Below are 27,535 nucleotides of genomic sequence, written 5' to 3'. Positions count from 1 at the left end.
GCGTGCGCAGGCGCAGGACCGGTTTCGGGCTCGTGAGGGATCCTGCGGACCGGAAGTTGACGCGTTCGCGGCGGTTAACGAGGTGAGGGGGTGGGGCAGCTGCGCAAGGCGGTGGCGGCGGGGACCGGAGTCCGATCGGGTCCGGGAACGTGTTGGGAGCGAGCTGAGGGGGGGAGGGAAATCCCGAGATGAGGCAGTGTGTTGGAGGAGGCCGAGCAGCCGGGAGAAACAGACCGAGGTGGAGCCTGAGCGTTCCTGAGAGAACCTGAGGGTCAGAGAGGCTGAAAGAAATGGAGGCACGGAAAGAAGCTTCGAGAAACTGAGGGACCGAGAGACGGGGAGGTTGAGAGAGGAGGGAAGCTGAAGACTGGAGAGGTCGAGGGCAAGAGGCTGATGGGTCCTACCGAGAGAGGCTCAGAGGGACTACGAGAGAAATGTGATCGCACCGGGAACTTGGGAAGTGGAGGGAAACGTAGAAAGATGAGAGTGGAAAACCAGGGTTGCGAGAAAAGTGTGTATATGTGTGTATGATGTATATGTATGCATATAAATATATATGAGTGATTTAGAATAGTACCTGATACATGCGTCAGCCCGAAGTAAATGTTAGCTTTGTTAAAGCTTCAGACAACTGAGTGACACAATTTTAGGGAGAAGTGGAGAGAAATGAGAGAGTCATGATGGAGGAAGAGAGTGATGGAGAGAGACGAAAACGGAGAGTGAGAAAAAAAGATTCAAACAGAAAATGAGACAGTCAGATGGAAAACTGAAGTGGAGTGGCGTCGAATGGACAGTTCGAGAAAGACAGTTGGAGAGAAAATCAGACTAAAGAACAGAATCAGAATGGGAGCACATTAGATAAATGAAAAGAGATGGGACCAGGCAAGGAAAGGGAAGAGAGATGAGGGTGGTGAGCAAGATGGACCAAGAAAGACAGGAGACCTGAAGACGGAGATCCAGACAGGAGAGAAATACGGAAGCAGAGAAAACCTGTAAAAGCCTTAAGCCTAGGAAACACAGGCCCAGAGACCAAGAGATGGTCCGAGACGCAGTTACAGAGAAACTAGTAGATCCAGGAAGTCTAAAAGGTAGTCTTAAGAGAATGGATTCCTTGAGAGTCATGAGGGTGCTCTCAGTCTGGCCCACGTGCAAGGATAGGCAGTCAGCAGTCTGGGAGGAATGCTCTCCTCCATCTAATTGTCCCTGCCTTTTTCTGAGGAACACTGGCTCAGCGTCACGGCAGTCTTCCAAGGCCTTTTCCTTCCCTTCCAGAACAGGAATTCCCTCTGAAGGTGCTGTGGCATCACGCAGCCCAGGTGTTTACCAGGAAGTGATGTGCACTCCCCAGACATCCCCACACGTGGCTACATCCCCACACGTGGCTACTGCTTCTGTGGGAAGCAGCTCTGCCAGTTCTCAAGTTCTTCAGCTGAAACCCTCCCCTGGCTCTAATAACTCCCAGGGTTGGTCTGGGTCCCTCTGAGGCTACAGAGATGGAACCTCTGGACTCTTCTGTGATGGCCCTCAGAGACTGAAGGCAGAGTAGGTGAAAGCACTGCTAATGAACCAAGGTGAATTGTGGCCATTTGAGTGTAAATTTTTTTCCCAGGTTATATGCCCGTGGTTCCTCTCACTGTTTTCGCTATTAGTCATGGTGCAGAGAAAGCACTGGACTTGTGTACCAGTTACCTATTTAGCTTCTCTGTGCCAGGCTAGGTGATAAACATTGCAGTGTTTTGAGATGGGTATTGTCCCCATTTTATAGATGAAGAAAACCGCAAAGGGTTTAATTTGCCAGTGGTCACACATCTGATAAATGATAAAGCTGCGATTCAAACCCAGATCTGCCTGACCATGAAGTCTTTACCATGGAAGTCTCGGGACCCTTTTAAGATCATAAACTCTTTTAAGCATCTGAGTGATGGGCTTCCCTCCAGAAAATTGCACATACGAGGGGATGTGCTTTGTTAGTTAGGACTTATGCAGCTACGAGTCAGAAACCAAACCTTAAGAAGAAGACATTTTCTTGTGTAGCCATGAAGTGGAGGGTTGGAGGGAACTAAGCCTCAGGCACTAAACGATGATGCCAAGCTTCTCCCCGTCCCTCTTCCACTTCTCTCCTTGTAGTTGCTCGGTGACCATCCTGTGTGTGCCTCATTGTGCCCACGTGCAGGCTTTTCTGTAGGATAGATTTCTAGGAAAGACTATTTAAGAGCTACTGCAGACAACTCCCTGTTTATATTGTCCTTGCTTAGCCACAGTAAATAAGCTTTTCTCTCCTAATAACAATGTAAATTCCAGGGAAAGGCCCTGATTGGCCCTCCTCGGGCCAATGTGTCCACTCCTCAGACCAGTCACTGGTTAAAGGGGGAGTAGGCTACTGTGATTGGCCAGGCCTTTGTCACTTGCCCAACCCGTAGGAATTCTCTTAACTTAAAGGCAGTGGGAACCATGTGGATTCCAACAAGGGCTGGTCTCCAAAGGAAAGTGCATATGTTTTTCTGAAAAAAAAAAAAAAAAGAAGTGCCGGGCAGGCAAAAACAAAACATACATAATGCAACACTTGCAAAACTGTGCACTTGATTTCAAAGGGTTCCCAGGGGTCCTGAAACTCAGTGGACCACAACTCTCTCATGTTATTACCTCTCAGGACCACGTTCTGCTGTTGACTGGCCACATGACCTACATTCCTTCAGGTCAAACATTCCCTCGTCCGGGGATCCTTCCCTGACTCCCTAGCACGGTCAAGGAAGGCTGCCACAGCCCCCTGGGCTTCCTTTACCACAGCCTCCATCTCGGGATTGTCGAGTCTGGCGAAATGACCACCTGTGGGACTCTGTGCTCCTACTCATTGCTGACCCTCCCCCTAGTCCAGTGCTTGCGAAACAGCGGGCTCTTAGTAAATGTTTCTAAAAATGAATGAATGTCCTCTCTTCTCTCCCGCAAACATTCAGGGCCCGAAATCCCAGGATGAACTTGTGTCCATCCCAGAGCTCACCACAGGAGTCATGAGGTGCCCTGCGTGTCACCAGCTTGACCCAGGCCGCAGGCCGTTTACTCTGCCAGCACCTGCTGTGATCCTATCCCACCCCTGAGGAGGAAATTAGCTCCTTGAAGGGAAAGTGCTTCCTTATTGCAGGCACTGGCCTCTCACCGCAGGAGGTGGGGAATGGCTGAGAATATCTGGTCCAGGTGATCAGAACTGAGGCCAGTTTTGTGACAACACTGGAATTAGCCACAGCATGCCGCCTCCCAGAACAAGGGAGGGCAGGGGTCCCCGAGACCGATCCCCGGCTCCTCATCAGGAAGAGGACCCAGAGAAATGGGACTGGAATTGTCCAGAGACACGTCGCCTCTTCGAGGACGCCTTCTTCGGTGATGAGGATTATATCCGGCAGGGTTCTGAGGAGTGCCAGAAGTTCTGGACCTTCTTTGAACGCTTGCAGAGATTCCAGAATCTCAAGACCACCAGCAAGGAGGAGAAAGACTCTAGGCATCCCAAGCACAGCATCCCGGCACTGGCCGACCTACCTCGCGCTTATGACCCACGCTACCGCATCAACCTCTCCGTCCTTGGCCCCGACACTCGGCGCTCTCGGGGGCTAGGCAGGCGCCTGGCCCCGGAGAGAGTGTCTGAGTTCCGCCAGGCCCTGCTGCACTACCTGGACTTTGGCCAGAAGCAGGCGTTTGGGCGGCTGGCCAAACTGCAGCGTGAGCGCGTGGCGCTGCCCATCGCCCAGTACGGGGACCGCATCCTGCAGACGCTGAAGGAGCACCAGGTGGTGGTGGTGGCAGGTGACACGGGCTGCGGCAAGTCCACTCAGGTGCCCCAGTACCTGCTGGCCGCTGGCTTCAGTCACGTGGCATGCACCCAGCCCCGGCGAATCGCCTGCATCTCACTGGCCAAGCGGGTTGGCTTTGAGAGCCTCAGTCAGTATGGCTCACAGGTGAGTGGGACAGAACAGGTTTCCGGTTTTTCCCAGTGACCTTGCGGAATAAGTTGGTTGCCCTATGGCAGTATTGTTACGAAAGCACTTACCCTTTGACCCAGTGATGATTCTTCTAGAAATTTATCTATCGGTTGGCCTGGAGATGGTCCAAATGACAGAGGCACTAACATTACCCAGTGTAGCACTTTAACAGTCAAAAATCGGAAATGCCTCAGTGTTTATCAGTCTTCTTCTAGGCAGTCACAAAAAAAGAATGAGGATGCTTCCTACTAATGAGTTCTAGGGTTCTAATCCTGGCTCGACCACTTAAACATTCTTGTTATTGAAGTTATCATACTCTCAATACAGAAGAATGCACGTATCATACGTATATAACTCTGTGAATTTTCATAAGTTGACTGCATTTTTGTGACTAGCACTCAGGTAAAAAAATCAAACTTACCAGCACCCCAGAAACCTTCTCGTTTCGCCTCCCAGTTACTGCCTTGAGGCCTCAAGAGTCATCACTATTCTTAGGGATAGATTGTCATTTTAGTGCTAGATTATCAGACCTGCGTTAGTGATAGAATGTCACAGATTATTTTCTCCTCTTTTTCTTACTTTTTTGAAAATTTATTTATTTATTTGTTTGTTTGTTTTGGCTGTGCTGGGTCTTAGTTGCGGCACGCGGGATCTTTTAGTTGCAGCATGTGGACTTCTTAGTCGCAGCATGCACGCGGGATCTAGTTCCCCGACCAGGGATTGAACCGGGGCCCCCTGCATTGGGAGCGCAGTCTTACCCACTGGACCACCAGGGAAGTCCCTCTTTTTCTTACTTTTTATAAATGGAATCAAAAAGTATGTTCTCTTGCTCACTATTGCCAATTATGGCCTCTGTTGCTCAGTATTAGTTTTGTGAGACTCACCTGTAGTATTATCATGTAGATGTACACCATTCATTCACACTGTTGTATGGTATTCCACTGTGAAGGCACCACAGATATTAGTTCCTTTTACTGTTGATGGGAATTGGGGAGAGTTCTAGTTTTAGGCTCTTGTGAATGGTACCACTACGAACATTCTATAACATGCCTGTTGGTGTGTTTTGGTACGTATTTCTGTTGGGTATATATCTAAGAGTAGGATCACTGGGTCATACCAATACTTGTTATGGTTAATCATTTTCATTTTAGATTTTCCAGTGGGTCTGTAGTGATACCACATTTTAATTTGCATTGTGAGTTTTGTTTTGTTTTGGCTGCGTTGGGTAGTAGTTGTGGCATGCAGGATCTTTGTTGAGGCATGCAGGATCTTTCCTTGTGGCGTGCGTGCTTCTCTCTAGTTGTGGCATGCAGGTTTTTCTCTCTCTAGTTGTGGCGAGAGGGCTTAGTTGCCCCGCGGCATGTGGGAACTTAGTTACCCGACCAGGGATCGAACCCGTGTCCCCTGCATTGGAAGGCAGATTCTTTACCCCTGGACCACCAGGGAAGTCCCTGCATTGTGAGTTTTAATTTGTGTTTCCTTGATGACTAAGGACGTTGAGTGCCTTTTCATGTATGTATTAGCCATTTGGAGATCCTCTTTTGTGAAGGGTCTGTTCAAGTCTTTTTCCCATTTCGCTTTTGTGTTTTCTGTGCTTTTGTTCTTGATTTATATGTCTTTATAGAATCTGGATATGAGGCCTTTGTAGAATTTATGTATTGTAAATCTTGTCTTCTATTCTGTGAGTTTCCTTTCATTTTCTGAATGGTGTCTTTTGATGATGGTGTCTTTTCATTTAAATATAATACAGTCTGTCATTTTCTTTTCATGGTTGCCACTCTTTGGGTTCTGTGTAAGGAATTTTTGCATACTTTAGGGTCATGAAGATGTTCTGTTTTTTTCTAAAAACCTTTACATTTAGGACTGTAATTCATCTGAAATCAATGTGTGTATGATGTGAGCTAGGGGTTAAGATACATTTCCTCTCAATAACACTTTTTAGCGGTTTTACTTTGGATGACTGGTGTCAGTTTCTCCATTTCTGAGGTGAGGGTAATACTAGTGCTGATATTGTGTGGTAGTTGTGAGGATGAAGTGAGTTGATATACATAAAGATTTAAAGTCGTTCCTGATACATAGAAAGGACTCAAAGAAAGGTTAAGCATTACTATTATAATTAATTAGTATCATACATCAGGCTCTGTGCCAAGTACTGTATGTGCATTAGCACGTGTAATTCTCACAGCATCTAGGAGGAAAAAATATGCATCTGTGGGATGGAATTTCCCAAGTCAACAGCACTAAGTGGCAGAGGTGGCACTTGAACCCAAACCTGTTGGACTCCAGAGTCTGATGTGGGACATTTGCTCAGATTTTCAGTTCGGGGAGGGCGAGGGGCTGTGGCCCAGGCCCAGGTCCTCTCCTGACCACACGCTCCCACTGCCCCCCACCCCCAGGTCGGCTACCAGATCCGTTTTGAGAGCACACGCTCGGCGGCCACCAAGATCGTGTTCCTGACAGTGGGGCTGCTCCTGAGGCAAATCCAGCGGGAGCCCAGCCTGCCGCAGTATCAGGTCCTGATCGTGGATGAAGTCCACGAGCGGCACCTCCACAACGACTTCCTCCTGGGTATCCTCCGGCGCCTGCTGCCCCAGCGACCTGACCTCAAGGTCATCCTCATGTCCGCCACCATCAACATCTCGCTCTTTTCCAGCTACTTCGGCAATGCCCCCGTGGTACAGGTGCCCGGGAGGCTCTTCCCCATCACGGTCGGTGCCCCCCTCCCCCCTCCCCAGACTTCCCACCTGGTCTCTGGCCACCCTGGACATGTCCCTTCTCTTCTCTCCTTCTCTGTTTCCCATCTCTTTGATTAATGACGTTCTCTCTCTCTCTCTCTTTTTTAAAGTTGCTGTTTTTGGAGCATTTATAGTGTGCTGGATAGAGTGCTAAGTGCTTGTTAGAGGAGACCCCAAAATTTAAAGGCTCAAATAGCATAGAAATAAATTTTTCTTATATAACCCAAGCCAGCCAAGTGCGGCTGGTCCAGGCTGATGGGCAGCTCTGTTCTGCGTGGTCATGCAGGGACCCAGGCTCCTCTTTTCTCATTGCTCTACCATCTCCTAGGGCAGGGTTTCTCAGACTCAGCGCTTTTGACATTTGGGTCTGGATAATTCTTGGCTGCCCTGTGCATTACAGGGTGTTTAGCAGTATCTCAGAAGTGGCAGAGCCAGGACTTGAATCCCACTCACAGACAGACATGGCCCTGTGCTCGATAGCTTCTGTTTGCCCTTCCAGATCTCCTTGTCCCTTCCCCACCTTCCTGTCTTCCCTGGGAGGCACAAACGGACCCCTTTCCCCTCTGCCTTCTGGTTGACCAGTGGGAAAAGGAGAGTCAGCCCCCTCCCCCGAGGTCTCCAGTGAACTGTGACCCTCACCCGAAGTCACAGCTCCTTTTCGAGATGTCTCTCCACACAGCTCTCTCCTTTATGGTTTTTTTTTTTTTTTTTTTTTAATAATTATTTATTTATTTATTTATTTTTGGCTGTGTTGGGTCTTCGTTTCTGTGCGAGGGCTTTCTCTAGTTGAGGCAAGTGGGGGCCACTCTTCATCGCGGTGCGCGGGCCTCTCACTATCGCGGCCTCTCTTGTTGTGGAGCACAGGCTCCAGACGCGCAGGCTCAGTAATTGTGGCTCACGGGCCCAGTTGCTCCGCGGCATGTGGGATCTTCCCAGACCAGGGCTCGAACCCGTGTCCCCTGCATTGGCAGGCGGATTCTTAACCACTGCGCCACCAGGGAAGCTCTCCTTTATGGTTTTGATAACCACTACTTCCTCTTGTTTTTGGGCCCAGGAATTGCTAAGAGCTCTGAGGTTCCTAGCACCAGGAGATGCACTGTCCCTTGTGGTTTCTGGGTCTAAATGCCCATCAGTCTGTCTTCTAAGTAGCCATTAGAAACAGTGAGGATGCTTTCAGAGAAGTGATTTCTAGAGTTTTAATCCCAACTCTGCCCCTTAAAATTTTGTTCTTGTTGGAGTTATACTCCGGATACAAAAGAGTACCCATATCACAAGTGTACCGCTCAATTAATTATCACAAATTAAATACCTGTATAGAGCCAGCACCCAGATTAAAAAACATGAACGTTACCAGCACCCCAGAAACCTTCCAGTTACCTTGATACTTTGACCTTTTATTACATCCTCCTCAAATGATCGTCTTTGAGTGTGCTGTCTGCTGCCTGACTGATCTGTGTCTTCTCTGTCAGCCTGTGACCTCCCTGCGCCGTTGCTCGGGAGCTGGAGTGACAAGGTATGCTCCTGCCTGGGGCTGTCTCCTCACAGGTCGTGTACCAGCCGCAGGAGGCCGAGCCGACAACATCCAAGTCGGAGAAGCTGGACCCGCGGCCCTTCCTCAGGGTGCTGGAGGCCATTGACAATAAGTACCCACCTGAGGAGCGGGGTGACCTCTTGGTCTTCCTCAGTGGCATGGCGGAGATCAGCGCCGTGCTCGAGGCCGCCCAGACCTACGCCAGCCACACCCAGCGCTGGGCGGTGCTGCCGCTGCACAGTGCCCTCTCTGTGGCCGACCAGGACAAGGTGGCGCATGCAGCCAGGCCGCATGGGGCAGATGCGGGTCTAGGAGGGGTTGAGGGCGGCTAATGCAGGACTGATGTGACCCCACAAGCCAGGGCTGTGGGCTGCAGAGGGGCTGCTCCCACCTTTGAGTCCCTGATGAGGTGGGAGGCATTGGAGCTGAGCTTTGGAGGACAAGGAGGGTTTTGAGTAGAAGAAGAGGGAGGAAGGCAGTCCAGGTGGGGGGAACCAGCTTGAGCAAAGGCCTGGAGGTGGGAACCTGTGAGTGGGGTGTGGGGAAAGGTGAAGAGACCACCTGGTTGGAATGGAAGGGTGCTGGGAGAGAGGCCTTTGGGTCACTGTCTTAGTTATTGATTGCCGTGTAACAAATTACCCCCAAACCTAGCAGCACGTTTACTGTTACATTCATTATCTCACATAGTTTCTGTAGATCAGAAATCTGGGAGGAGCTTAGCTGGATGGTTCTGGCTCAGGGACTCTCATGAGGTTGCAGTCAGATGTCAGCTGGGGATGCTCTCATCTGAAGGCTTAACTGGGGCTGGAGGATTATCTTGTCAGATGGAGCTGGCTGTTGGCTGGGGGCCTCTCTAGGGGGCTGTTTGAGTGTCCTCACAATATGGTGGCTGGCTCTTCCCAAGAGACCAAAGTAGAAGCCACAACATCTTTTATGACCTAGCTTTGGAAATCACAAACCATCATTTCTAAAAATGATGAGAACAGTATCCCTTAGTTTTTTTGGTTTTTGGTTTTTGTTTTTGTTTTTAATTTCCAGATAGTAGATAGTTTTATTTTATTTATTTATTTTTATTTATTTTTAAATTTATTTATTTTATTTATTTTTGGCTGCGTTGGGTCTTCACTGCTGCACACGGGCTTTCTCTAGCTGTGGCGAGTGGGGGCTACTGTTCGTTGCAGTGTGTGGGCTTCTCATTGCGGTGGTTTCTCTTGTTGCAGAGCATGGGCTGTAGGCACGTGGGCTTCAGTAGTTGTGGCTCGCGGGCTCTAGAGCACAGGCTCAGTAGTTGTGGCGCACGGGCTTAGTTGCTCCGTGGCATGTGGGATCTTCCTGGACCAGGGCTCAAACCCGTGTCCCCTGCATTGGCAGGTGGATTCTTAACCACTGCGCCACCAGGGAAGCCCTATCCCTTAGTTTTTAACCCGGTCTGCCCTGTTCAGGGGGAAGGTACTGGGTGAGGGTGTGAATCCCGGGAGTTGAGACTCCCCCAGGCTGTCCTGGAGGCTGACTACCATAGTCACCTCCGGAAGAATCCCTTCAGGTCAGACTTGGTTGTTTAGTGATTAAAGAAACAACCTTTGAGCTCCTCCTTAGTGCCCCCCTTGCTCCAAGGGGCCTCTTTGGGACACAGTGGGAGCTGAGATATGGTTCTTCCCCTCAAGCTGCTGGTCTGCTGAGGGGGGATAGACAAGTAATTGACAATCCCACAAGTGGTAGAGGAGAACTCTGGATACTCTGAGAGCACAGTCTTGGTGGATTCAGGAAAGGCTTCCTGGAGGAAGGGACTCTGCACGTGGAGACCTGAGAAAGCCCCATTCTAGGAAGGGGGTAAGGAGAAGTGTGTCCCAGGTGAAGTGTGTGGAGCACTTGTTTTGTGCTGGGCGGAGTCCTGAGCTCTGTGTACTCGTTGCCTCTGATCTTCACAGCCGCCCTGTCTGCCAGGTCCTGTTGTCCCCATTCAATAGATACAGAAACTGAGGCGTAGGCACTTATGCAAAGTCACATAATTGGCAGAGCCAGGCTGTAGAACTTGGTAATTTGGTACCAGAGCCCATACTCTTAACCAGAGGTTGGCAGACTTTCTGTGAAGAGGGCAAATTTTTAGTTTTTATGGGCTCTATGGTCTCTGTCGTAACTACTCTACTATTACAGGTAGAAAGCAGCTGTAGACTGACCTGGTGAGGCTGTGTTCCATTAAAACTTGATTTACAAAAACAGGTGGGAGGGTAGATTTGGCCTGCAGGCTGCAGTTGCTGACAGCCACTCTTAACCACTGTGCTTGGCTGTCTCTTGGGTCCATGAGAAGGGCTTGTGCAAAGGGCCTGGGGTGAGAGAAAGATGGGACAGCTGGGAAACTGCACTCAAAGTGGCTGGGTCCAGATTGTGAAGGGGAAGTCAGGAGAGTTGGGACTGGAGAGGTGGGCAGGGTTAGGCCACCAGGGACCTTGAAGACCCAGTGTGGTGGTGGGCTTTGTCCTGAGGGCACTGGGGGGGATCATGGGAAGGTTCTGAGCAAGGTGGCGGGCAGTGCCAGTTTGTGCTTTAGCAGATCCCTCTGCTGCATGTGAAGGCTGGATGGGGGGGATGAGACTAGAGACCAGAGACCAGGGAGGAAGCTGGAGCGGGATTGGGGTGGGAAAGGAGGGGCGTGGAGCAGGGCAGGGGCTGTGGGTTTGGGGAGGAGGGAATGAATTCATGAGATGTTTAAGATAATCAGGTGTGGCTGGGTGGGTGAGAAGGGAGGGAACACCCAGGACAGCCCAGGTTTCTGGCCCCGGTGATGCAGTAGATGATGAGCCATCTCTAAGATGGGGCCCCGAGTAGGGAAGGGTTCAGTAGAAGGTGCTGAGGCTGTTTTACACATATGGCTGTGAGGTGCCCATGGGACATCCAGGAGGCATCCAGGAGGCCACTGGACACATGGGTTAGTGAGTGCTGAGTTAGTTGTGCAAAGGGCCTGGGGTGAGAGAAAGACAAGGCACTGATGCCGCCTCTTCACTATACCCCAGGTGTTCGACGTGGCCCCACCTGGAGTCCGGAAGTGCATCCTCTCCACCAACATCGCTGAAACCTCAGTCACCATTGATGGGATCCGCTTTGTCGTAGATTCTGGTAAGCGCTGCCCCCCAGCTACCTCAAGGATCTTGTGAGAAGTGTGGGGTTTGGAGCTGTGCACATGTAGTGAGGGAACTCCGGACCACAGCAGGGAGGAGGTAGTGTTTAGGGCTGTGGAGCAGTGGCAGCATCTTAATCTTGCTCAGGCCTTCCTAGCTTGCTCCTGCCTCAGGGCCTTTGCACTTACCGTCGTCTCTGCTGACAGCTGTCTCTCCCCAGATTTTTACACGACTCACTCCCTCACCTTATTTCAGGACCTGTGCAAATGTCTCCCCATTAGAGAAGCCCACTTGTTCACTTTATCTAAGTGATCTCCTTTCACTGTCACTTCCCTTATGAGGCTTTATTTTTCTTCATAGTATGGGCATTATATTTTATATATCTTAATCTATTTATTGTCTGTCTTCCCAACTAGACTGTTCTCTGGAAAGTCAGCATAGCCTAGTGGCGAGGAGACACTGGGGCCAGCCTGCAGGTACACTGCCGGCTGTGTGACTCTCAGTGCGTCAGTTTGCTCATTTGTAAAATGGCAATAATAACAGCACCTCCCTCAGGTTGTGAGGATTAAAGAAGTTAATACATTTGGGGGCTGAGGCTGGTACCTGGCACAGGGTGAATGCTCAATAAATGTCAGCGGTTATCTTATTGTATTGAATCTGATGCCACTGATGATAAAAGATTCCATAATTTTATGTTGGATGACTGAACCTCTGAGTAAGAAAAGGCTTGAGAAAATAAATGAAAAGATAAGTGAATGAGGAAACTAAAGAATACATTAACAAAATGGTAGGGTGGGGCCAAGAGTAAGCTCTCAGTTAGTGTTACTGGAACAAAGGAGTAAGTGAGGGTGTCAGTGAGTGAACGGCTGGGTAGAGGGCCAGGCGCATGGAGGTCCCACGTGGCTCCTGCACACACATTCCCTTCCCTCCCTGCTACCTTCCTGCCCACCCAGGGAAGGTGAAGGAGATGAGCTATGACCCGCAGGCCAAACTGCAGCGGCTGCAGGAGTTCTGGATCAGTCAGGCCAGTGCTGAGCAGCGTAAGGGCCGGGCGGGCCGCACGGGCCCTGGTGTCTGCTTCCGCCTCTATGCCGAATCGGACTACGATGCCTTCGCCCCCTACCCTGTCCCGGAGATTCGGAGGGTCGCCCTGGATGCGTTGGTGCTGCAGGTGAGGCAGGGGCTGGTAGGGGACTGGATCCTGAGTGCTGGTGCCAGAGAGGAACCCAGGAGGCATTTAGACATGGTTTCAGGGTCAGGAAGGGCAGGGCTGGCCAGGCCACTGAGTGGAGCGCACTCCTTCCAAATGTCAGATCCCGTATTGAGGGGAGAACTGTGTCCCCAAATCCACAGGGTCATGGGAAGAACCTTGTGACTCAATCAGAATGCTTTCAGCTGTAACAGAAAATCCATCAAGAAGTGGCTTTTAAAAAAAAAAAAGTGGCTTTTATTTATTTATTTTTATTTATTTATTTAATTTATTTTTTAAAAATAGGTGAATTTTTTTTAAAATTTAATTTATTTATTTATTTATCTATTTCTGGCTGTGTTGGGTCTTCGCTTCTGTGCGAGGGCTTTCTCTAGTTGTGGCAAGTGGGGGCCACTCTTCATCGCAGTGCGCGGGCCTCTCACTATTGCGGCCTCTCTTGTTGCGGAGCACAGGCTCCAGACGCGCAGGCTCAGCAATTGTGGCTCACGGGCCTAGTTGCTCCGCGGCATGTGGGATCTTCCCAGACCAGGGCTCGAACCCGCGTCCCCTGCATTGGCAGGCAGATTCTCAACCACTGCGCCACCAGGGAAGCCCCAAGAAGTGGCTTTTAAAACCAGGGTTTTGGGCTTCCCTGGTGGCGCAGTGGTTAAGAATCTGCCTGCCAATGCAGGAGACATGGGTTCGAGCCCTAGTCCAGGAAGATCCCACATACCGTGGAGCAGCTAAGCCCGTGAGCCACAACTACTGAGCCCGTATGCCACAACTACTGAAGCCTGTGCGCCTAGAGCCTGTGCTCCACAACAAGAGAAGCCACTGCAGTGAGAAGCCCTCGCACCACAACGAAGAGTAGCTCCCGCTCGCTGCAACTAGAGAAAAGCCCGCGCACAGCAACGAAGACCCAACGCAGCCAAAAATAAATAAATTTATTAAAACAAAAACAAACAAACAAACAAAAAACCAGGGTTTCTCAGTACATTTTATGTCATGGCTCGTATCTCAGTAGTTAGTTTTGCTTAGATTAGGCTGCTGTGACAAATAGACCCACTCACATAACAGCCAACACAGCAGAACGTTAGTCCTTGGGTTGGTGGGCAGTTTCCTTTATTCAGAGACCTGGGCCTTTTTTCTCTCATGGCTCCGTCATCTCCCTGGGGCCTCTTCATCATGTGTGTCAGCCAGCAATGGGGAGAGAGCGTGGGACTTATGTTTGGGAGGGTGTGAGGGCCATGTCCACAAGCAGTGTACTTCCCTTCCACTCACCCTGGTGAGAGCTCAGTTCTGTGGCCACACCTCGCTGCAGGGGAGGCTGGGAAGTGTAGTCTCTGTGCTCAGAAAGAAGCAGAAATTGAAAGTGGGGAACAGCAGGTGGCATCTGCCTCAGGCTCACACGTGCCCAGGTGGGAGAGAGGCATGAACCAGCCCCCTTTCCTATGGGTGATGCACACTGATTGTTTCTGTTCATTTGATTTCCTTTTAAAAAAATGCCAGTTGTGACCCATGTCATGGAGTTCTGATTCACATAACCTGCTGTTTGAAAAATGCTGACTTGAACAATACAGAAAACATACAAGAAACCTTGAGATAGGGAAATTCCAGGCTTGGTTATTTATTTATTTATTTAATATTTATTTATTTATTTAATATATTTTGGTCGTGCCAGGTCTTAGTTGCGGCTTGTGGGATCTTTTTTTAGTTGCGGCACGTGAGATCTAGTTCCCCGACGAGGGATTGAACCCGGGCCCCCTGCACTGGGAGCGTGGAGTCTTACCCACTGGACCACCAGGGAAGTCCCCAGGCTTGGTTATTTAAATAGAATGGTGATGTCATAAAGGACCAGGGTTTTTTCTAGCTTTCCAGCCTCAGCTTGTCAGCAGCCGTTCTAATGACGATGATCATGATGATGATGAAAAGCACTTACCTAGTACTTCCTGTGTGCTAGCTCTGTTCTAGATGCCTGAGTTATGTATATAACTTTTGCTCCTCACACAATCTCTGTAGTAGGTAAACTTATTCCAATTTATGGATGAGAAAAAGGATGCAGAGAGGTTAAGTAGCTTGATCCATGTGGTATGGCTGGCAAGTGGCAGAGCCCGGATTCCAACTGAGGCTTCAAGCTCCAGAGCGTGCCTCATGAATGCCACCTGGCTCTGGTAGCCATAGGCAGCACCTCCTCCTTCTTTACTATCTGGCTGCAGAGGCGATGAACTGCCCCTCTTTGTGGATCTCATTTTTTTTTTTTTTTTGGCCGTGCCAAGCAGCTTCCAGGATCTTCGTTCCCCAAGCAGGGATTGAACCCAGGCTCACGGCAGTGAAAGCGCGGAGTCCCAACCACTGGACCGCCAGGGAATTCCCAATTTGTGGGTCTCATTTTTAAGGCCGTGGGAACCTTTTCCAGAAGCCCCCTGGCTGGTCTCCCATCCTGTCTTGTCAGCAGAACCGGGTCACGTGTCCACTCTGTGACCTGTAATTGTCCGGGGGGGGTGGCATTGCCCGACTGGATCAGAGCAGTGATTCGCAGTCCCAGCTGCACGTTGGAATCACGAGAGCGCTTAAAAAAACAAAAAACATCCGTGCCCTACCCCTCACCCAGAGCTTCTAGTTCAAAGGTCTTTTAATGAGTATTAGTGATCTCCCAGACAACACCACAGCTTCGTGAGCAGGGAGGAAGGTGGTACCACTGGTTGCTGGGTGGATGCCAGAACTTCCGGTGCCCTCCAGATCAGGCCCAGGAGAGCAGGGCACCTTACGCAGAGACTTTGGCTTAACCCCTAGGCTCTCTGAGCCTTGTTCTCACCCTCTCATGGTCACGTGAGCCGCATGCCGGCCTTGCCTTCATCCACTCACCAGAGAGGTGCTCCTTCCCTATGCCATGCCAGGCCTGGTGATGGTACCTGTTTCACTGCTTCCTCCCCATGACCTGCTACCCCTCTGGGCCTTTGGATCAGTCGGGATGCTTTGGTCAAAAGTGAGAGAAACCCAACTCAAACTGTTGTTAGCAGAAAAGGGGATTTTATGGATTTGTGTGTCCATGTTGCGGGGGTGGGGGTCTAGCTTAGGAAAAATTAAGGATTTCTCCATCTGCTGTGAATGGGCTAGTTTCCAGGCAGTGGAAAAACTAACCACAGTAGCTCTGGGCTTCCATCCTGGCCCCTCACAACCAGAGAGGATGCTGGAGCTTCTCTCTCTCAGCTCCAGTCTGCAAAGTCCCAGGGAAGGATTCTGAATGGCCCAGCTCAGGTCATGTGCTCATTCCTTAGTCAGTCGCTCTGACCAGGGGCTGAGAAACCTCAACTGGTCCAGCTTAGATCGTCTGCTCGCTCCATGGCCAGGGTGTGGAGAAGAGCTGCTAGGCAGACAGACAGATAATGGCCCTCCTTCCCTGCTTCTGTACAATGGGCCTTGACATTGCGCATTTTAAAGTATCACAAGTTTGTGATCCCTGAGTCCCCCAGTGTTCCACAGTGGCTCATGTGTTCCCCATTCCTGACAGGGTTTGGTTCTCATTCCAGATGAAGAGCATGAGCGTGGGGGACCCCCGAACCTTTCCCTTCATTGAGCCCCCCCCACCAACCAGCTTGGAAACGGCCATCCTCTACCTCCGGGACCAGGGGGCCCTGGACAGCTCAGAGGCCCTCACCCCCATCGGGTCCCTGCTGGCCCAGCTGCCTGTGGATGTCGTGATTGGTGAGGACCCCCCTTTGGGTGATCACATAGGGTGCTGGGAATGGGTGTGGGACACCGCTCGCTCTGAGTGACCCGGGGGCAAGTCTGGTCCTTCTCTGGGCCCTGTCCATTCATTCTCAGGTCCTCTGTGTCAGGTCCTGTTCTAGCGCCAGGGATACAGCAGTAAACAAAACAGACACTTCCCTCCTCTGCACAGCCTGTCCCCAGCTCCACCATGGTACCCCCTCTCTTGCGGTTGGATGTCAAAACCGCCTGCCTCTTCCTCTTGCTCTTCCTGAGTCATCCCTGCCCCTCCCGAGGAACTTGCTGACCGAGGCATATTCATCTTGCCCAATCCTCCTGACTTGAGACATTCTGTGTCTACCAGCAATCCACGGCCCAGAGAATATTCCTAGCTGAGTTCTACCACCTGGGGCACCACTTCCCAAGCATAATGCTCAGGAGAGCTTTCTGCCTGTGTCAGTGTCGTTAAAGTCTCCATCACTGCGGCACGCTGGAGCGTCAGGACGGGCAGCGGGCTGGATACCACCAACCCTGGGGGCCACCCACAGCTATGGAAATGGTTATTTTTGTTTATTTTAGAAGGAAACAGGGCTAGTGCAAGGAGAATCAGATCTGAGAAGAAAGGGAACAGTCTGTGAGCATTTGCTTTGTGTCAGTGGAAGACTTTGTGGCCCTTATTTCATCTTCACCTGGTGAGGGGAGGGCCTCTGGGTGCTCGTGTTGTACAGTTGAGGAAAACGAGGCTCAGAGAAAGGCTGTCCCTCGCTCGCCAGGGAGGCACGCCCCAGGCAGGCTGGCACCATCGGTCCCCAGGCTCTGCGGAGCAGGAGACACAGATGATGCAGTGCTGGGCAGTTCTGGGCCCAGGTGGCTCAGTCACCGTTCTTGCTCTGTGCCAGGTGGAGCTCCCAGTGCTTCACAGGTGACAGTTCATCTTCACAGCAGGTAGATGCTGCAGTTAACCCATTTCACAGATGGGGAAACAGAGGCACAGAGAGGTGGAGGGACTTGCCTGAGGTGGCAGAGCTAGGGGGTTCTGGGACAGCCTTGTTTTACTGCCCTACTTTATCTTATGAGGCTACATGTGTAACAGGATCTTTCTGGAAACGTAGGCTAGGGGAACAGTGAGGGTGAGTCAGATGCATGACATGCAGGCCACTGACCTTGGGGCAGGTGGAAACAGTCTTCCATCACATTGGGATCCGATTCTGGGTTTGATTCTGTCCCTCTGGCTCCCGAGGCCCTCTGTGGGTGAGGTGGAGGGGGGGTCAGGGGTCCCAGAGGGCTGGGGGTGCTGTCAGGCGCCCAGGAGGCTCAGCGCGGCGTCTGCCCCCAGGGAAGATGCTGATCCTGGGCTCCATGTTCCACCTGGCGGAGCCCGTGCTCACCATCGCCGCCGCCCTCAGCGTCCAGTCGCCCTTCACCCGCGGCGCCCAGAGCAACCCCGAGTGTGTGGCGGCGCGGCGACCCCTGGAGAGTGACCAGGGCGACCCATTCACGCTCTTCAACGTCTTCAACACCTGGGTGCAGGTGAGGTTGACAGCAGGGTGCCCCTCTCTGGCTGTCGTTCTGCACGGGGCCAGGGCCTCCCTGAGGCTGTGGCTCCTCCTTGTGCGCCCCACCCCCACCCCAGGGACGACCACTGAGCCCTCCGCAGGCCGGGCCTGTCTGCGGAGGACCCCGACTCCATTCATGGGACCAGCACGTGCAGAGGCCCCCGCCTGAGGGGGAGCCTGCGGTTTCTAAAGCACTGACAAAAGCCAGTGCCATCTGGAGAGAGTTTAGTTGCCTTAGGGTGGGGGCTCTATCTCGAGCACACGTTCCCTGACCGGGCCGGGTCCTGTTCTGGGCAGTGCTGGCCCGGCCCTCCTGGGGCTCCCAGTTCAGTGCAGGAGAGAGACCGTCCCTGGACAGTGACCACCCAGAATGGGCTGTGATGGGGAGTCCAAGGGGCTGGGAGAGCCCAGGGAGGGTGTCTGACCCCATGTGGTGTCTGGGAGGGCTTCCTGTAGGAGGGGGCAGTGGGGCTGAGACCTGGAAAAAGGAGGAGAGCAGGTGGTGCTGAGGGAGGGCCAGCAGGCCTGCCTGCCATCCTCCCAGAGGCTGGTGTTTGGGCTCACACTGGGTTCGTCTGGGCAGTGGGTCGGCACCCCCATCCCTCCTCCCAGCTGGCCAGGACCTGACCGGTGGCCGGACCTCCACCCAGGTGAAATCTGAACGGAGCAGAAACTCTCGCAGGTGGTGCCGCCACCGGGGCATAGAGGAGCATCGGCTGTATGAGATGGCCAACCTGCGGCGCCAGTTCAAGGTGAGGCCCAGGAGGAGGGGTGAGGGCCGGCCAGGGCCAGGAACAGACCTGGCGAGCGGGGTTGGAGGGCGCTGGAGTGGGGTGTGCATGAACACCTTCTGCGGCACGGCTTCCCATCCTCTGACAGTCATGAGTCCCACCCTACACGTGCCTCCCCTACCGTCACATCACCAGGTGTGGGGTGGGGCCCGGGCAAAGGTAGAGATCCAGGAGGGCTTCCTGGAGGGGTGGACAGGGTCACAAGCCGCATCCTCACAAAAAGCCGCCTTCTCTGGAGTGGGGGAGCCGAGCTGGCCGAGTGCCGGCAGGCTGCACGGGGCACCAGATTTGGAGCCGGACGTCCCAGCAGTGAATCTGAGCTCTGCTGCTTGCTAGCAGTGCAACCCTGGGCGAGTTACTGGGCCTCTCGGGGCCTCAGCTCCTCGCTCTGAAAACGGGGAGGCTAAAAACAGCCCCTGCCTCCCAGCGTTCCCATGAAGATTAAATGAGTTAATACACGTAGAGCTATTTAGAAGGGCCTGACACACAGGTGTTCCCATACAAATGTTTGCAGTTTTCATTGTCATTATGAGGATGTGGTTCTATAGCTTGCTTGTGTCGTTAATATTCCACGGGCATCTTTCCATTCGAGCACAAAAAGATCCAGTGCCGAGGACTTCTCTGCGGTCGTGTAGTGTGCCACGGAACGAAAATAACGGTGTAACCGTTCCTCTCGGCTACAGGAGGGCAGATTGCGGCCCAGAGTGGATGGTCACTGCCAAGGCCTCCCACGCAATCGCAGGGGTCTCCACGTTGGGGACCACCAACATCCCAGCTGTTCTCGGCATCTCTCAACATCTCTGACTTTCTTTTTTTTTTTCTTATACGTCTCTGACTTTCTAAAGAGCGACGGTTCAACCTTTGTTGAGCCCCAGACGCTCAGAAACTAATGAAAAGTGTGGGTCCTTTTCTCTCTCTCACTCTCTGTGTCACATATGATATCCTATCTCTCCTCGTTGGTCGGGGCTCGATGAGAAACAGAAGGTCCAATCCAGTAGGTCCCTGGGAGACTGCTTCCAAAGGCGTGGGCAGTAGGTCTCTAATGTGCATTGGAATCACGGGGAGGGTCCGTGATATCCAGATTCCACACCCACCCCCCCTGAGATTCTGATTCGGTCATTCTGGGATGGGGCCCAGGTCTTGGCATCTCTGAGCGTACCCGGAGCCTGCTGACGACGGTGTGGAGAGGAGCCCCGGGGAGGACCCGGGTGGTGATCGCCTGGCCTCCTCTCCTCCCTCCTGGCGCTGGCCCAGGTGTTCCGTTGGCTGATGACAGAGACGGCTCTTTCCTGGAGCAGTCATGTGCCCGGCACCATGCAAAGAGTTGTTCTCATACAGCCCCTTTCAGCCCTAACAGCCCTAGCAGGGAGGTCCCAGGAAGGGCCCCGTTTTTCATTTGAGGGAGAGTGTGGCTCTAAGGGTGAGGTCTTGTGCCAGCCAGCAGCAGGCCCTGGACCGGAACGTGCGTCTGCGTCCAGAGCACGCCTGGCCTGCCCCGTGCCCCTCACTCGGGCCCCACCCGCCCCCAGGAGCTGTTGGAAGACCACGGGCTGCTGGCCAGGGCCCAGGCCTCGAAGCCGGGGGACAGCTACAGTCGGTTACGGCAGCGCCGGGAGCGCCAGGCGCTCTACCAGCTGAAGCGCCAGCATGAGGAGGGCCAGGGGCGCAGGCGCAAGGTGTTGCGGCTCCAGGAGGACCAGGACGGCGGCTCCAGCGATGAGGACCGGGGCGGCACAGCCTCCCAGGGGGCTGGCGACAACGTGGACATCCAGGTGAGGCGCCGCGGGGCTGACTGGTGCCTGGGGTGGGTGGGGATGGAGTTTATCAGAGTGGGGATGTGGGCTGCCCTGGGGGTCTTATGGGACATGGCCCTGCTCTGGGGTCTGAGAGGACACAGCCCTGCCCTCATTCGGGAGGCAGGTTTCCATGGACAGGAGTCTACAGAAACCCTTGGGTCCACAGATTGCAGTACAAGCCCCTGGGGTAGCGGGGAGGGCCCTCGGGAACCCACCTTCCCCCGTGTTGCCACCAGGATGTGAAGTTTAAGCTCCGGCACAACCTGGAGCAGCTGCAGGCGGCCGCCAGCTCGGCCCAGGCCCTGACTCGGGACCAGATGGCCCTGCTCAAGCTGGTGCTGGGCCGGGGCCTCTACCCCCAGCTTGCCATCCCGGACCCGTTCAACAGCGGCCGCAAGGACTCGGACCAGGTGGGTCTCCTTCCCTCTCCCCGTCCCCGTGTGTGTTTTGTCATCTGTCACCCCTTCCCGGCACCTGCTCTGTGCTGGGGATACAGCAGTGACTGAAACAGCCTTGGCCATTCCCTTGTGGGGCTGCAGTCTAGTGGCAGGGGCAGGGGATAGACTCGTTCCCAGACAGATGACCAGAGTGGTTGGGGTCGGGATGGGGACCCAGGGGCGGAGGGGGACCTGATCAGCCTTGGAGGAGGTCAGGAAGGGCTTCCTGGAGGAGGAGACTTCTGAGTTGAGATGAGGCGGAGGGAACCTGGCAGCGGGAAGAGCAAGTCTGAGGGCCTCTGTCACCCAGCGCCCGCCTTCGGCTTCTCCAGATCTTCCACACCGAGACCAAGCAGGGCGCCGTGCTGCACCCCACCTGCATCTTCGCCAACAGCCCTGAGGTGCTGCACACACAGGAACAGGAGGCCAGGGGCGGCGATGGGAGCCGAGGTACCGTGAGCCCAGGTAGGGGTGGGGAGAAGCCCTCCATCGGGGACGTGAGGGGCGAGACAGTGACCTCAGGGTGCCCCTTGCCATCTGGGGTTACCCCCTCGCTCCTCCCCACATTCAGCTTCGCTGGGGCTTCTGACGTGGGACCTGCAGGTCCCAAGAGCCAGACCTGGCTGGGTGGCCTTGGCAAGTCCACCCCTTGCTGAGCCTTGCCCTCCCACTACGTGCTGGCTGCCCGGAGCCCCGAGGCCTGAGGTTTTAGCAATTAGAGCAGCGCCTGCCAGGAGACCTGTCCCGGGAGCCCCGTGAACTTCAGGGCTTGGTCCTGCCTGGGGGGCTCCCCCAGCCCCAGCATTCAGGCAGTTGGATACGGGCTACCTTCTAGTGGGATCCAGGCCACAAAAGTCGCCTCAGCTGAGGCTGCACTCAGGCCAGGCCAGTCCCACCAGGGTGCCCTTCCCCAGGCGCAGGCCCTGCACTCAGGAGCGGGCTTCACGTCTGCAACGTGAAGGACTAGTTGTGTGCTTTGCCTGAGCGCTGAAACACAGCTCATCCTTCTCCTGTTCGTAAAGAAAGTAACACACTGCACTAAAATGGTAAACAGTAACCCCAAAAGGTAAGGTTTATGATTTTAAATACCAAAGATAGAATTTGAAATTTTCTCTCTAATCTTTAAGTGCTGTAAATTCCAAGTGAATTTACCCTCTTCCTATTACATTGTTTTACTCCTTTTTGAAAACATTTTGAAAGTTCCAAGCATCTTCGAAGTAGAGAGAGTGTGAGGAACCCTCCGTGCTCTTACCTAGCTGTAGCTGTCACCATTTCTCCATCCTTGTTTCTTCTGTCCCCTTGATTTTTTTTTTTTTCCTTTTTGCTGGAGCATGTTAAAGCAGGTCCCAGACATCTTACCAGTTAGTAATAATAATAAAAATCATATTCTTAAGGATTGTTTTTTTGCATCACCACAATGCTGTCATCTCCCCTAACAAAATTAACAATAGTTCTTAGTATCACTGAATAGCCAAAATCACATCCAGCCTGGCAAAGTATTTAAGAATAAGCCACAGGCATTTTATCGTTACACACGTGAGCGTGTTCTTTGTGTGGATGTGTGAATGGCCCGGGTGGGGCAGGCAGCCGCTGGGGGATGACGGGTGTGGGAAGGGGGGGAGCTGAGCCGTCCCCTCGACTCGTTCAGATGATAAGGACAAGATGAGCAGCAAGCACCAGCTCCTCACCTTCGTGTCCCTGCTGGAGACCAACAAACCGTACCTGGTGAACTGCGTCCGCATCCCCGCTCTGCAGGTGCGTCCCCGCCCCAGCCTCCCTGCCTCCCGGCTCCCGGTGCCATGGCTGTGTCCCAGGGCAGGGGGCCCCGGGTGGGCCTGGAGGAGCCACCTTCCCCCAGGCTGGCTGCTGTCATTCATTACTCGCTGAGTGCCTGCCGGGTGCCAGGACCTGTGGAAGGTGCACAAGGCAAGACCCGGTTCCTGCTCTCCAGGAGCTCACATCTCGCGGGGGGAGGGCGGGCAGTAGCACTAAACGCAGTGCAGCACTAAATGATAGGGTAGAGGGCGATAAGCGTTCGGGGAAAATGAAAAGAACAGGTAAGGGGATTGGGGAGGGGTGGGTTGAGGGGGGAGGGGAGGGGACAGGTTCTAGTGTGGAATTAGGCGATCCGGGTGGGCCTCATTGAGAAGGTGCAGTCAAATAAAGACCTGAGGGAGGGAGGGAGGGAGCCGTAGGGATCTCTGCGGGAAGAGTGTCCTGGGCAGAGCGAAGAGCAAGTGCAAAGGCCCTGAGGTACCACATGCCTGGTGTGGACACGGAACAGCTGGAGCAGAGTCAGTGAGGGGGAGCGTGGCTGGAGAAGAGGTCAGGGAGGCAGGTGAGACTGGATCCCCCTCCGCCCCACCACCAGAGGGTTCTGAGCAGAGCTGGGACAGGGTCTGACACGGGGCAGAGGCCAGGAGCCCAGCAAGGAGGCGACTGCGGTCGTAGGGCAGGAGCGGGTGGCGCTGGAGGCTGAGGACGTGCTCAGGTTGCAGATATACGTGTGTATATGTGTCTGCAGCCAGCAAGGGGGGGCTCCTGACAGCAGTAGCTGCCACACCTGTGTGCCCACTGTGGCCACCCTGTGGTTCCAGGCCTGGCCACAATTCTCACTTCATAGGGGAGAAGATGGGGCTGGGGGCAGGGGGCAGTGAGGAGGAGGGCGTGTCCCTTGACTAAGCCCCACAGCGAGCAAGTGGCTGAGCCTGAGCTCAGGGTCACAGGCCACACCTAAGGCCTCCCCCCATCAGGTGGGCGTCCCCGTTACCCCGACCCCCTCGCTTCCATCCCAGGGAACATAGAGGGAAGAGAGAAACCCTTCCTAGAGCCCTGGGAGATGTTGTTGACGCTGATTTCCACTGGCACCAAGATAGCGAACTCTGATCTGCTCCGTTATGTCTTCGTTCAAACATGTACTGAGTGGCCACCTGGCACCAGCCGCTAAGTACTCTTCCGGGTGCTGGGAATGCAGTCGTGATCAGAATGGACAAGATTCCCTGTGTTCGTGGGGCTCATGTATAAGTGGGGGAGGCAGATGGTAAAGAGAAGCACAAATGTAAGAGACCACACCAGATGCCGTACCAGCGCCGGATGGAGGAATGAGGTGGGGCGAGGGCCGGAGCACTGGTGATCAGCAGGACCTCAGGACGGAAACACGGCTTTGCTGGCCGAGATGCTGCCTGATATTTTAATCCGCCCCACCCTGCCCCTGTCCCTGCCCCGTACAGTTTCTGATGATGGAGAATTTTAAACATGCACAAAAGTAGACAGAATAGCACACTGAACTCTCATATTCTATCACCAGCCCCACAGACCCTCGACCCGTGGCCAGTCCTGCCCTATCCACTCACCCCCGCCCCATCCCATAGAATTTTCCCCAACGTGTTATCTTGACAGTTTTCAAAGAGAAAAGTTGAAAGAAGTGTAGAGTGAACACTCAATATTCCCACTCCCCAGTCCTACAGCTAACATTCGATCTTTGCTTTATCACCTCTCCACTCATCAATCTATTTTAATAGGTGGGCTTTCTTTTGAATTTCTTGATGCATTTTAAAGTAAGTTGCTGACATCAGTACCCTTCACCTGTAAGCACTTCAGCATGCTTCCCGTTAACTAGCGTTCAATATCTGTGTATATATTTTGAGGATAAAAGGTATAGAGAGTGACGCATACACATAGTAAGCACGCCATTTGACGAGTGTTGACAGAGACACACACGTGTAGCCCCAACCCTAAGAAGATAAGAGACGGCCACTGGCCTCCAGCACAGGTGACGACTCCCCTGACTTCTTGGAACCTGCTCTGTGTTTTACTCTTTAGTCTTCATTAGTCTCTTTCTCCGAGTAGAATTTCAGCTCCGTGGGGCGAGGCCTGAGTCCATCTTGTTCACATTGTGTCTCTGGCACCCGGAAGAGTGTCTGGCACAGAGTAGGCGTGTGGCCAGTATTTGTTGCAGGGCTGGGTGGACGGCTGCGCGGGTGGGTGGATGCTTTGGAGAGACAGGTGGACGTCTGGTTGGGTGGGTGGGAGAGTGGGGGGTGGGCAGGAGCCCAGCCAGGCGGGGGCCCCTCTGTGATGGCGTCCTGCCCCTCCTGCCACTGCCTGTCTCCTGCCCTTCTTTTCCAGTCCCTCCTGCTGTTCAGCCGGTCCCTGGACACCAATGGTGACTGTTGCCGTCTGGTGGCCGATGGCTGGCTGGAGCTCCAGCTTGCGGACAGTGAGAGTGCTGTCCGGCTCCTGGCGGCTTCCCTGCGGCTCCGGGCCCACTGGGAAAGCGCCCTGGACCGGCAGCTGGCCCACCAGGCCCGGTGGCGGCTGGAGGACAGAGATGAGGAGGAGGAGGCCCCCGTGAACCGCAAGGAGGTGGCGGCCCTGAGCAGGGAGCTGCTGCAGTTCACGGCGTCCAAGGTACCCGCCTCCGGGGCACCTGCACCCGCTTGGCCAGAGGGGCCATCAGCCATAGGGATGAAAGCTCTGGAAGGCCTGGCTTCCGGCTCGTCAGTATGCACGCATTTGGGGGTTTTCAAACCAGAGAGGTTGATGACAAGCCTAACGTCACACAGCTGGTAAGGGGAGAGCCAGGGTTTGACCCCAGGAGCCATGCCATTAACCCCTGCGGCCCTCATTCAACAGATATTCATGAATACATACTGCATGTGTGGGGCAGGTTACCCCTCGTTTGCAGTTAAGGGCGTGCAGGGTGTGAGAGGGAAGCTGTAAGGTATCTGTCTATTTGTGGAGGACAGACAGGAAGAATTCGGACGGAGCAGATTTGAAACTGATCCCCCACCTCTTTTAGTGGTGGGATTGAGAATTGCTCCTGATTCTATTGCTATTACCCATGGATGGGGTGCGACCCAGTGGACCAGGGAAAGGGGAACAGGCTGACGTGCTGGAGGAGAAGGGGCAAGGTGGCCAGACTTGCAGGTCAGACTTAAGGTCTGGATGTGTTCCCAGCAGTCATAAGGAGAGAAGGGGTCTGGGGAAGGCAGGTGAGATGGGGGATGGGGCATCAGGGAATGTTCTAGACAAGCCTGTGGTCATGAGTATCTGAAACCGTGTTGTGATTGGCTTAAGCAATTGGCCCCCATAACTGAAAAGTCCAGGGGTGGACTTTCGGCACGGCTGCATCCAGGTGCTCCGATCATGTCTGCCTGAGTCTCTCTCCCCTATTTCCTGTCTCTCTTTGTTCAGGTTTCCTACAGCCTCCGGCGGCTCACAGGGCTGGAAATCCAGAACCTCTATGTGGGACCCCAGACCATCACTGCTACCCCCAGCCTCCCTGGCCTCTTTGGCTGCTCTACCCCATCCCCCCATCCCACCAAAGGGGGCTACGCAGTCACTGACTTCCTCACCTACAGCTGCCTCACAGTGAGCACGGACCCCATCTTGGCCCCTCATCCTCCTGCCCCTGAAAATTTGACTTCAGTGATTCCCCCCACCCTCTGCCCCCAACCACACTCCAGCTTAGTCCAGGGATGCAGTTTCAGAAAGGGGCCTGCCAGCCCCGAGGGGTTTTGGGAAGGTCCCAGGCTGGCGGCGGGGGGCGGCGGGGAGCCAGGCCTGACACAACCTGCCTGTCGCAGAGCGATGCGGACCTGTACAGCGACTGTCTCCGCACCTTCTGGACCTGCCCCCACTGCGACCTGCACATGCCCTTCACGCCCTTGGAGCGCATCGCCCACGAGAACACCTGCCCCAAGGCCCCACAGGACGGTCCCCCAGGTGAGGCTGGGGCGGTGGCGGCCGGGGCGCCTGTGTTTGCCCAGCTGTCCGTCCAGCCTGTGGTTGTTGACTGTGCCTCTGGGCACTTGCTCGACACTCTGGGGACCCACGACCTCAGCCATCTGCCCTGGCTGGGGCCACGTGCGGACCCCGTCACAAGGACCCAGAGCCTGGGACCAGGAGGCCCTGGAGCCACCTCGTTCTCAGGTCGTGGTGTCTGTCTCTCTTTGGTCTCTGTGTCTCCGCCTGTCCGGTCGGCCTGTGTGTTCCTGTCTGTTTCTCTGTCTCTCTCTTGCCGTGGCTCTTGTTCTTTCCTCTGTCCTGCAGCTGTCTCTGCCTTGGCCACGTCCATCCTGTTGTCAGCCAGGGGACGCTGCAGTGGGCAGACCCGGGCACAGAGTCTGCTGTGGTGCCCCACACGCCACACGCTGGCGCTTGCTGGGGAGATGGCTGTAGGGCCACGTGGTCCCACCCCTGGGCTCTATTTGTCTCTTTCAGTCTCTGTGTCTCTGCTTGTGTCTTTCTCTGTGTCTCTCTCACCCCCTGGGACACAGAGTAAAGACTCGCCTCTGTGTGTGTATTGATCAAGGAGGGCTTCCTGGAGGACACAGAGCTGGAGTCCCCAGAGGCCAGGAGAGAGCCTAACCCCGCCAGGTTTCTGGGATTTGGGTGGGGGTGAGAGCATGCAATGGCGCGTCCCCCTCACAGCCTCCCGTCTCCTCTCCCTTAGGGGCTGAGGAAGCTGCCCCCGAGCCCCTCCAGAAGGCCTCCGCCCTGCAGAGGCCCTACCACTGCGAGGCCTGCCAGAAGGACTTTCTGTTCACGCCCACGGAGGTGCTGCGGCACAGGAGGCAGCACGTGTGAGCCCAGCCAGTCCTGGGCCAGGGCCAGGGCCGGGGCCGGGGCTCCGGCCCAAGCCCCCGGCCTACGCGGGGAGGGAGCATAAATATGTGAATAAAGTCTCACTGATGGAACTTC

The 27,535-nt window shown here is 54.0% G+C and overlaps 1 protein-coding gene across 3 annotated transcripts; it reads left to right on the top strand.

The window, feature by feature from the left end:
* DHX34 (DExH-box helicase 34) lies at window positions 1-27,535 on the top strand. Of its 3 annotated transcripts, none has more exons than XM_036834872.1 (17): window positions 1-82; window positions 2,955-3,947; window positions 6,368-6,679; window positions 8,252-8,506; window positions 11,249-11,351; window positions 12,307-12,524; window positions 16,073-16,247; window positions 17,587-17,780; window positions 18,457-18,558; window positions 20,127-20,369; window positions 20,630-20,803; window positions 21,163-21,280; window positions 22,479-22,585; window positions 24,959-25,240; window positions 26,027-26,203; window positions 26,419-26,557; window positions 27,288-27,535. In XM_036834872.1, the coding sequence occupies exons 2-17, from the start codon at window positions 3,243-3,245 to the stop codon at window positions 27,419-27,421; spliced, it is 3,438 nt and encodes a 1,145-aa protein (XP_036690767.1). In that variant the 5' UTR covers window positions 1-82; window positions 2,955-3,242; the 3' UTR covers window positions 27,422-27,535. The 3 variants fall into 3 exon arrangements, with proteins under 3 accessions (XP_036690767.1, XP_036690764.1, XP_036690765.1); XM_036834869.1 differs by having other exon boundaries at window positions 21,163-21,295; XM_036834870.1 differs by lacking the exon at window positions 1-82 and adding an exon at window positions 198-511 and having other exon boundaries at window positions 21,163-21,295.

The sequence above is a fragment of the Balaenoptera musculus genome, chromosome 19 (genome assembly GCF_009873245.2).
Source record: "Balaenoptera musculus isolate JJ_BM4_2016_0621 chromosome 19, mBalMus1.pri.v3, whole genome shotgun sequence".
Lineage (NCBI taxonomy): Eukaryota > Metazoa > Chordata > Mammalia > Artiodactyla > Balaenopteridae > Balaenoptera > Balaenoptera musculus.
This window is presented reverse-complemented; position numbering and strand designations above follow the sequence as displayed.

Coding starts and splice junctions, on each gene's coding strand:
- DHX34 (XM_036834869.1), top strand. CDS start 3,243: ATGCCGCCTCCCAGAACAAGGGAGGGCAGGGGTCCCCGAGACCGATCC. Junction 12,525..16,072: donor TGGATGCGTTGGTGCTGCAG/GTGAGGCAGGGG, acceptor TTCTCATTCCAG/ATGAAGAGCATGAGCGTGGG. Junction 17,781..18,456: donor TCTTCAACACCTGGGTGCAG/GTGAGGTTGACA, acceptor ACCTCCACCCAG/GTGAAATCTGAACGGAGCAG.